The following is a 9,100-nucleotide window of genomic DNA, read 5'->3' on the forward strand; positions in this document are numbered from 1 at the left end:
CTGTGAGTTCATTTCAGATTTGCTTGTACAGTGGCTTTCTTGATAAGGTCTTCATCTTGATTGGGATGTCAGGGGCACACCAACCTACAAACAAAAAACAGCGTCTAAAACATCTGGGTGCTGAGGGTGTTTGGTGTGAAGATGGAGACTTTAGCCTAGAAAGGGATATGGGAATAGTCCAGGTCTTGTACCTCCTCCAATGTCACGGTCACGGTGGGAGGCCTACCTTGAAAGCCATCTTCAAGGACTGCGGTGACCATCCCAGCCAAACACCCATCTCCAAATAGAATAATGTTAGCTATGAAGTGTTATGGTCAAGGATGGCATTACCTGATTACTTTCAGATGGAGTGACAATAAAATGCAGGAGGTAAAGGTGAAGGCAGGAGGAGGTACTCATAGCTCCCCTTTCAGTCTATTCCCACGTTTACAGCATGGGATACGTGGAAAGGGAGCTTGTCCAATTGCAGAGCTCTGCCCCCAGGGCAGCAGTGGGCAGAGGCTTAAACAAAGAGTGGAGGGCAGTGTGTAGGACTGTCTCCTTATTCATTGAGGCAATGGAATATCAATGAATCAGTAAATAACTTTGAATAAACTGACGTGCAAGTGCAACTGAACTGTTCTCGCTCGCTGGGCTTGAATAAAAATAGCAGTGTTTTGATTTGAAAACAAACACGGACTTTAAAGTTTTCTGGCAATTCCGATGAAAAGGCTGTTGAGATATTTTATCATTGGAAAGTTTAACATTCCATATGCAGCCCATTTACATTTTATAAAGTGGTGTTTTTCACAGATGTGCAAATTAAATGAGCTGCATACATGCACCAATAAACTCTACAGCAAGAGAACAATAGTAAGATGACATTTATTTTCTGCTAACCTGATAGTAAATGGACTGCAGTTATTATTTCTTACTGGCTGTTATGCTTGTTTTTTTACTAGAAATACCCTTAGAAATATAGTGATCTGTAATTTAGATATTTGACAAATTTGGTGCATAATAAGAGCAGGAAAATTTTCTAATTATTTCCTTAATAGAGACATTTATATATACCTTTATGTGCATATTCAAGTCACATGTTGATTTTTCTGGCAAACAATCTGCTTAACCATTTCGTTCAAAACTTGCTACCTGCCTTTCAGCAGGGAAATGATACAAGTTTTGCCACAAACTAATAAGCTCCCTAAAAAACTCTCCCTTTCACAATTTAGGGATAGTTTTGTTCAGAATGTAGGTTGGATCTTTTGTAGGTGGAGATGTTTTTTTCCCTCTGTTGACACATTTGGGAAGCTTGTGGCACTTCGCTCCCACTATAGGCACCTCATTTAAGTTAATGCGGGTGAGTCTGGGCCAAGCAGTGCATAACAGACGGAATTCAAGCTGTACAATAAAAATACTATTACATGCCATGGTACTACAAATAGCAAATGGTTTAAATTCATTCTCACTGACTTGAACAACAATTTTACAGTTTACTGACACAGGAACAAGGTCAAGCTTGTAAGAGAGAAGTGTTATGTAATGACTTAGAAATTGCAGCAACTATGGTTTGAAATGCAGTAGGACTAACGACTCTAAGTTTAAGTTCAGTTTCACAGAAACGGCTACTTGGCTAGAAGGAAAGGGTCTAGAGAGACATTTTGGTAGATTTCCAGACATGGAGTTTGTGCATATTTATTAAATACTATTTATTGCTAATGCTAGCTATTGGATTTGTGCTGGGACATTTGGATGGGCATGTTTTTAATTCAAGAAATAGATTCATTACATGTATGGTCAGATAATTTACTGGGGAAATATAAGATTTATAATACAAGAGAAACTTTAAAACGTGTTATTTTCTTCCAATTAAATCTTATGGGCCCAGCTTATTATGCCGTCATTTTTTTAATACTTACACTTTAATAAAGCAGCACAGACAACAGAAATTTTGAAGTGGGGATTGTCTGGTTATTAAAAACCCCACAGTATTACTTTATTATATAGATCTGTAAGAGTGACATTTCTTTGCCAATAAGTGACACCCACATCTGTGAGGATAGTGCAGGTGCCATGGATTTCTCAATTTAGGAAGGCGCTTAGTTTGTTCTGGAATTGAACAGCAAGTTGTATCATCCTGGGAGTCTTTTCAGGTTTAGTCTTTGTTTTGGAGTACTATCAAAATAGAGACGAGTGTTATGACAGGGTGCAGTGGGATGCTGAAGGTACCTTCTTTCAGACAAAGGCCAGAAAGGACCCTCTGCTTCAATCTCCTCTAGACAAACTGTAGTATTTTAGCCAATTATTGCTGGTCCGAGCCAAATAACACGTAAAACAACTGTTTTAGTTCTCTGTGGTTACTAATGCCTCCATGGAATTTTTTTAATAGGGTAGGATATTCTGCTTGGAAATGAATTTCAGTCCTGTGTGAGCATCTTCTGCTTGTTTCTATTTCCAGAAGAAAAGATGGCACCTGCTTCATTATTAATCTAATGTCATTCTACGATAAGGTCACCTGCCTAGTGGATGAAAGGAAGATGGTGGATGTAATTTTTCTAGATTTTTAGTAAGGTTTTTGACACTGCTCCTCACAGCATCCTTCTGGACAAGTTGTCCAACTGTGGGATGAGCAGATTCATGGTGCACTGGGTGAAGAACTGGCTGAACAGCAGGGCTCAAAGGATTGTAGTGAATGGGGCTACATCTGGCTGGTGACCGGTCACCAGCGGTGTTCCTCAGGGCTCAATTCTAGCGCCAGCTCTGTAGAGGGATCTAGATAGATTGGAGCTTTGGGCAATGTTTAATGGCATAATTTAACAACAACAGATGCCAGATTCTGCACGTAGGATGGAGTCACACCAGGCACAAGTATAGATTGAGAGAGGAGTGGCTGGCGAGCAGCCCTGCAGGAAGGGATCTGGGGGTGCTGGCTGGCAGCAGGCTCAATACGAGTCAGCTCTGTGCCCTGGCAGCCAAGGGGGCAAACCGCATCCCGGGGCGCATCAAACACAGCATAACCAGCTGCTCAGGAGAGGGGATCATCCCTCTGTATTCAGCGTTGGTGCAGCCTCGCCTTGAGTACAGTGTGCAGTTCTGGGCCCCGCCATGTAAGAAGGATGTTAAGGTACTCAGATACATCCAGAGGAGGGTAACAAATCTGATGGAAGGGCTGGAAGGAATGTCCTGTGAGGAGCAGCTAAGGTCTTTGGGTTTGTCTAGTTTGGAGCAAAGGCGGCTGAGGGGCAACCTCATGGCTCTCTACAGCTTCCTGAGGGAAGAAGTGGAGACGGAGGTGCTGATCTCTTCTCCCTGGTATCCAGTGATGGGATGCATGTGAAGAGTTCAAAGCTGTGCTGGGGAGGTTCAGACTGGACATGAGGAAGCATTTCTTTACTGAGAGAGGGTGCTCAAACACTGGAACAGGCTTCCTAGAGAGGTGGTCAATATGCCAAGCCTGTCAGTGTTTAAGAGGCATTTGGACAATGCCCTTAATAACATGCTTTAACTTGGTCAGCCCTGAACCAATTCATATATTTTGCTTTTCCTCCGTATTTTTAACCTCATTGCATTCTTGAATTCTTTGAATGCTCTGGAAAGAAAGAAAAATTGTAGAAACTTAGTGGTTTTTGTTTACTGGGCTTGCTCAATGTGACCCATTTATTTTGTCATTAGTCCTTTCTTTAATGGAGGCCAAACTTGTATACCTTGCTGTCAGCCTGACGCTTTGTAATCAAAGGGACCATCGACCTACAAAAGGTCCTCTGGTAGAATCGATGCTTGAATTTTGCTTTAGGCAGCCTGTCAGCTCCATCTAATCACTGACATAACTAGCCTCTCCTTGTGTCTTTTCTGTTGTTTTAAGTTACTCAGAGGAGGCACTACTGATCTGAGGAGCCCAAACCATATTAAAAGGATCAAATCAACCACTCCATGTGACATAGGGAACAACTGTCCTGCAGCCTTGACTTTTGAGAATCAACCTTTTAGCCCTTGTATAATTTGGAGTTAAGGTTTGACTTTCCCTGTGTAACAAAACAATATAATGAGATAACATCTAATAATTTCCTTCTGCCCTCCCTCCATTCTGCTCTTTCTGTGATCGAAACATGGATTTAAACAAGAGCATCTGAAAACCAGTCTTGCAAAGAAAGATTTTAACAGGGTTAGGTGACTCAGTTTGTCTTCACCTGCAGTTCTCACCTAGCTCTCTGGATGGAGCTCATGTTGCTTCCAAAGGAGCTCCGAGTGAGAGGAGCATTCGGCTCTGTGCTGTGATGCTCTATTTTCTGTCCCGTCCTTCCTCTCTGCTCTGTGCAAGCCTTGCTTTATTGCTCTGTATTTAACTACCGTCTGAAATTTGCTTAAATTATGCCTGTTAACCTTCCAAATTTTCAGTGGAGATCTCTGATTCAAAAAAAAAAAAAAAAGTGCAAAAGATTCCTCTTCTTGCCCTTTTAGCCTCTCTCTTTTATAAAGGTCATTAAATTTTGCCCTCATTTGAAGACCAGAGAAATTATTCAAATGAGCACAGCTCCACGGGTGTGTCTGGCAACAGTCTTCAAGTACATGGTCTGCGAGTTACACAAGCCGTGCAGAAAGATCCCTCATCAGCAGCCCCAGGCGAGCTCTGGGCCACCTTGCAGCCTCTGAGAAGGATGGCAGATGAGGAGCGGGTTAAGAAAGGAGATCCTTTTGCTCCCCTTACAATGAAGGTGCAGATCGCAGCCTGCTACGTCAGCCAAATGGTATTGACAGCTGTACTTTGTAGCGGTGGGCCACAGGGAAAAGGGAGAACCCGCAGCTGAAACTCCATTGACACGACTTGTGTGATTAGGGCGCTCATTTTTAAAATGGTAATTTATTGCTGCTGCTCTGCAAAGCATAATTCAGTGGAAGATCATCACTGAGATGTAAAATTATTCCCTTTCCTGGGCAGCAGCCATTATTTTATTAATCACTTTTTTTCCTTCCTTAAATGCCCTTCGTGTTTGGGTTTAACTGAAGCCTTGAAAAAGAGACTTTTACACAAAAGCCTGTTTTCTGAAAGTTTGTAAATCTCCTGTAAAATAGCCTGTATTGTAGGAAGTTTTTTTTTTTGCTTTGCAATACTATTTTTAAATCACGTATGATAAGCCAAAAAAAGCTTGGTTTTCTCTAGTAAGATTTTTTTCTGTGGCATTATTAACCTCTTTAGGTCATGGAGCACAAAATCCCAAGGTCACTGTGCAATCATTTTTTGCCTACTGAACTTGCCTGCTGCTTGGCTTTATTCCTCTCTAAGGAAGTCGTATACGCAACACTTGTTTTCTTCACATCTCTCTCAGCCTGAATACTGAGGCAAGAGAACCACAGGAAAATATGAGGACAGTGCCTAGCTATAGGTGTCTCTCGCAGGCAGTGTTAGGTAACGTTGTTTAGCCTACGGGGTTTGTTCTGCTGCTTCAGAGTGCTACAGCAAACCTCCCTAGATAATGCAGTGCAATTTAGGCCAATAGCCCTTAGGAAATCAAGAGCCATCTGTACAAGCCCCGATTTAACAAAATATAGGTACTTTAAATGAGGTAGGTGTCCATGGGTTATCCCACTGAAACCATTCGCTTCTCAGCTGGAACTTACTGGCTGTATCCAGCCCTCCGGTCAATTAGTTGAGCTCCCGACATCTTTCCCAGTTCTCCATGGTCTCTCTCTTTTCACATTTGGGTGATTTCACTATGAACATGACAGCCATACTGCTCAGACCAGAGGTCCAATGTCTGGCTCAGACAGTGGCCAAACAGTAGCAGATGTTTAGAGATGAACATAAGGACAGGGCAAGCATAAAGGGATATATTCCTCCCGGCCTCTGACAATCTGCAGCTCAGTTGCTGCCCGAGCCAGAAGTGGAGTCTTTGTATTTATTCAGATTTTTCTGCTGTGAGTTTGCCTAATGACTCTTTGAACCCATGACAAATTTTAATCATCCGCAGCTTCCCATGGCAATGAGCTCCACTGCCTCTCTCTGCTCTGTGTGAGAAAGCATCTCCTTTTGCTTGGCTGGAAAATGTCACCTTCTCCCGCTACACTCCTGTAGAGGGGAAACCAGAGAATCTTCATTACCTGTTCTTTGCTTGTGCCTGCTCTTGCTTACGTATAACCCTGACACAGCAATACATCCAGGGAGTATGGAGACTCCTGCATTTGTTCAAATAAACTGTCCAGGGCATGCGCTAGATACAGTTCTGAAAAATAACTTTTCATTAAGATCTGAGGCATACCCAGACAAAAAGACCAGACACCGCAGCTTCAGGAGCTGAAATTAATCTTGCTTAATGCCATGCTAATTTTGCACAAAGATGACAAAGCATCCAATCTTGAGAGCAGGCACTGGGTGCTCTGCAAAAAGAAAAAATGCCTTTTGTGCCTTGTGAGGTCTGTGGACCCATCCTGTGTAAAATAATGCAAAAATATTACAGAAGAACTATCCCTGAGTCTCAACACCTCCCATATCTCAAGTGGGCTTTTTTTGCAATGAAGGCTACTGACAGAACAACACTTTGTAAAGGAGGGGGATGGAATTTCAAAACCAAACATCCCAAGACAACTTTTACTGGTTCTTTTAAGATGATTTTTCATCTTTGTTTCAAGGATCTCGGAGAACTTCACAAAGCGTAAGACTGCTTCAGAGCACTAACAGAAGCTGCCAGACTCACTTTGGAAGAACTAGGAAAAGAGGGAGAAATTTCCAAAGGCTCTAATTGCATTTAGGTACTTCATTCCTGTTCAAAAGCTGATGGTGGTGACTGCTGAGTTCCAAATTTACTGATTCTACTAGAAAGTTTTATTCAGATCTTCTTGAAACAACCTTGTCATTTCTAAACTGGAAAGCATACTTCTGCTTAGTGCCAATTGAACCTTGGCCACACTTTTCCTTTGTGAAAGTGAACTTTCTGAAATTAGGGTAGTCCCTGTCTGAACTAGTACTTGGATGTAATTTAAGGTCCTGCCTGTATTGTAGCAGCTGCATTGCAGGGAGCAATGAGCAAGTCTCCTGATAAAGGTGAAACATGAGCTGGAGTTCAGAAGAGGCAGAGTTATATTTTAATTCTTATCCTACAGGTCTACAGTTCCCTTTGGCATTAAATGTGTTACCAGGAGCTTATATTCATGGTGTAACTCACCTTTATCCTATCGTGTGTGGACATGTGAAGAGGAGAGGACAACTCGATAGGAAGCGGGCAGTGAAGTAGATGTTGCACAGCTCAGAAATAATGTCAGTGATTTGAAAAGTTTGCTCTGCCTACCTAGTTTGGAATTTGGTCCGGGCATTGATGCTACCACTCCCACACCATCCCTGAGACAGGTGTTTGGAAAATGCCAATGTTTAGGGTAACATTTTTCACCTGGAAGATACAGAGAATGCAAGATACTTTCCTACTGGCATAGAAGTGTTCCACGCTTTCCTCTGAATAAACATAGGTCTTCACTTCCCATCAGATCAACAACATTTTTCTTTTCTTTTAAAGTGAAATGTTTATTTCTGATCACAAACTTTAATTTTTGAACTCAAAGAATAATCTCTCTCACATCCTGAATTTCATTTAACCTTCTCAGGAAGACGGGGCTTTCCTGTTTAGTAACCACAGGAGATGTTCTTCTCCATTGGCCAGGGTTGAAACTAATAGCCATGGCATGTTTGCTTATCTCTTATCTCTAGGGTTAGATCGCTGCTGTCAGCTTCTCCCTTGTTATCTGGCTGCTGCTACTGCTCACTCAGTTGTGCAGGGATGTCAGTTCCATTAATAACCTGAGCACCGTGTAAACAGATAGTGGAAAACAGGTGAAGGGAGAGGAAATTGTATTTAACCCTGATCTCACAGCCGTCATTTTTCAGACTCCACCATGACTCTGTAAGGCCAGAATGGGTGTGTGACATCAAAACACTTGTGACAAATCTCATGCTTGAAATAGAAGGAGGGAGACAGATACAGATGGCTGGACACACCTGCAGTTGCTCAGGGACTGGGGTGAATCTGAAGGTTTTGTGGCAGAAGTGCAACACAAAAGTGTTGGTATGCTAAAAGATTAATTCTTCCAAACAATAGGAAGTCCTCCACCACCCCTGGAGATCTCAAACAGTTTCACCTTTAACTTTCATTATCTTTGTTGTTTTACCAAGTAAAACTACCTTCTGTAGAGCAACAGTTACAAAGACATGACAGTCCCCCAGCTCAACCGTAACAGATACAGAGGTATGGGAGACACATTCTCTGTATGGAGGAGGAGTCTACAAGGGCATGCTCAGATATCTACTTGGTATACCCTCTCTATTTCCAATGAATGTGCATTTCCTGGCTCTGGTGATCTCCGTGTCCCGTATACGCCCTCCTGAATCACGGAGAGGAAAGCTGCCTGCTCGCTGCAAGCAGGCAGGAAGCATGGCAAGGCAGGGCCGTGGGCTGGGGCTCTGACATGGACCTTCAGCCTCGGGCACCAAGCTGTCCAGAACCAGGAGCCTTAGCAGCACTTCAACTTGCTCAGGTATTGTACTAGTCATGGAGGTCTGAAGCAAAGTTGTGAAATGTTTAAATGGCTTCAGGTACTGGTATTGCTGGAGTTTAATTTTAGAGGAGCTTTACCACAGGAGGTTGCCTCAAGTTGCTCCAGGGGAGGTTTAGATTGGGTATTAGGAAAAATTTCTTCATCAAAAGGGTTGCCAAGCATTGGTACAGCCTGCTCTAGGTCATCAGACTCAGGAATTTGCTCCCTTAGTGGCCTTTCAGATCCCAGGACGCTGTGCCTAAGAATAAAGGCTTCCCCAGCTGCCTGCCTTAGTGAGCGAGTTGTGAGGTGTCTTGGCCTTGGTTTCCTGGGTAAGTAAGTGGTGAGTTTCATCAGTGTGGAAATAAATACATACATGTAATTTATTTAAGTATAAAAATATGTAATTATTTGGAATAGAGAGAGATTTGGTCTTGAGTAGAAAGTCGACCATTTCCTGCATATGGTTTTTCCATATTCTGCAGCCTATGTTTTTGTCTATGCATGCATCTGCTTTCTCCCCATATATTATAAGGCATGGACAACTGATAGAGACATGCTTACTGGTACACTGCTGGTCAAGGTCCCTGTTCAAGCAAAACTA

At 42.5% G+C, this 9,100-nt stretch overlaps 1 protein-coding gene across 1 annotated transcript in view; it reads left to right on the plus strand.

The window, feature by feature from the left end:
• PHEX (phosphate regulating endopeptidase homolog, X-linked) overlaps window positions 1-8,347 on the plus strand; it is a 60,612-nt gene extending 52,265 nt beyond the window's left edge. The window contains exon 13 of the mRNA XM_010286288.1: window positions 8,153-8,347. Coding sequence (XP_010284590.1) covers window positions 8,153-8,347 — 195 coding nt within the window. The remainder of the gene's footprint in view (window positions 1-8,152) is intronic.
• The last annotated feature ends 753 nt before the right edge of the window (window positions 8,348-9,100 follow it).

This window comes from Phaethon lepturus, unplaced genomic scaffold (genome assembly GCF_000687285.1).
Source record: "Phaethon lepturus isolate BGI_N335 unplaced genomic scaffold, ASM68728v1 scaffold6774, whole genome shotgun sequence".
Classification (NCBI taxonomy): domain Eukaryota; kingdom Metazoa; phylum Chordata; class Aves; order Phaethontiformes; family Phaethontidae; genus Phaethon; species Phaethon lepturus.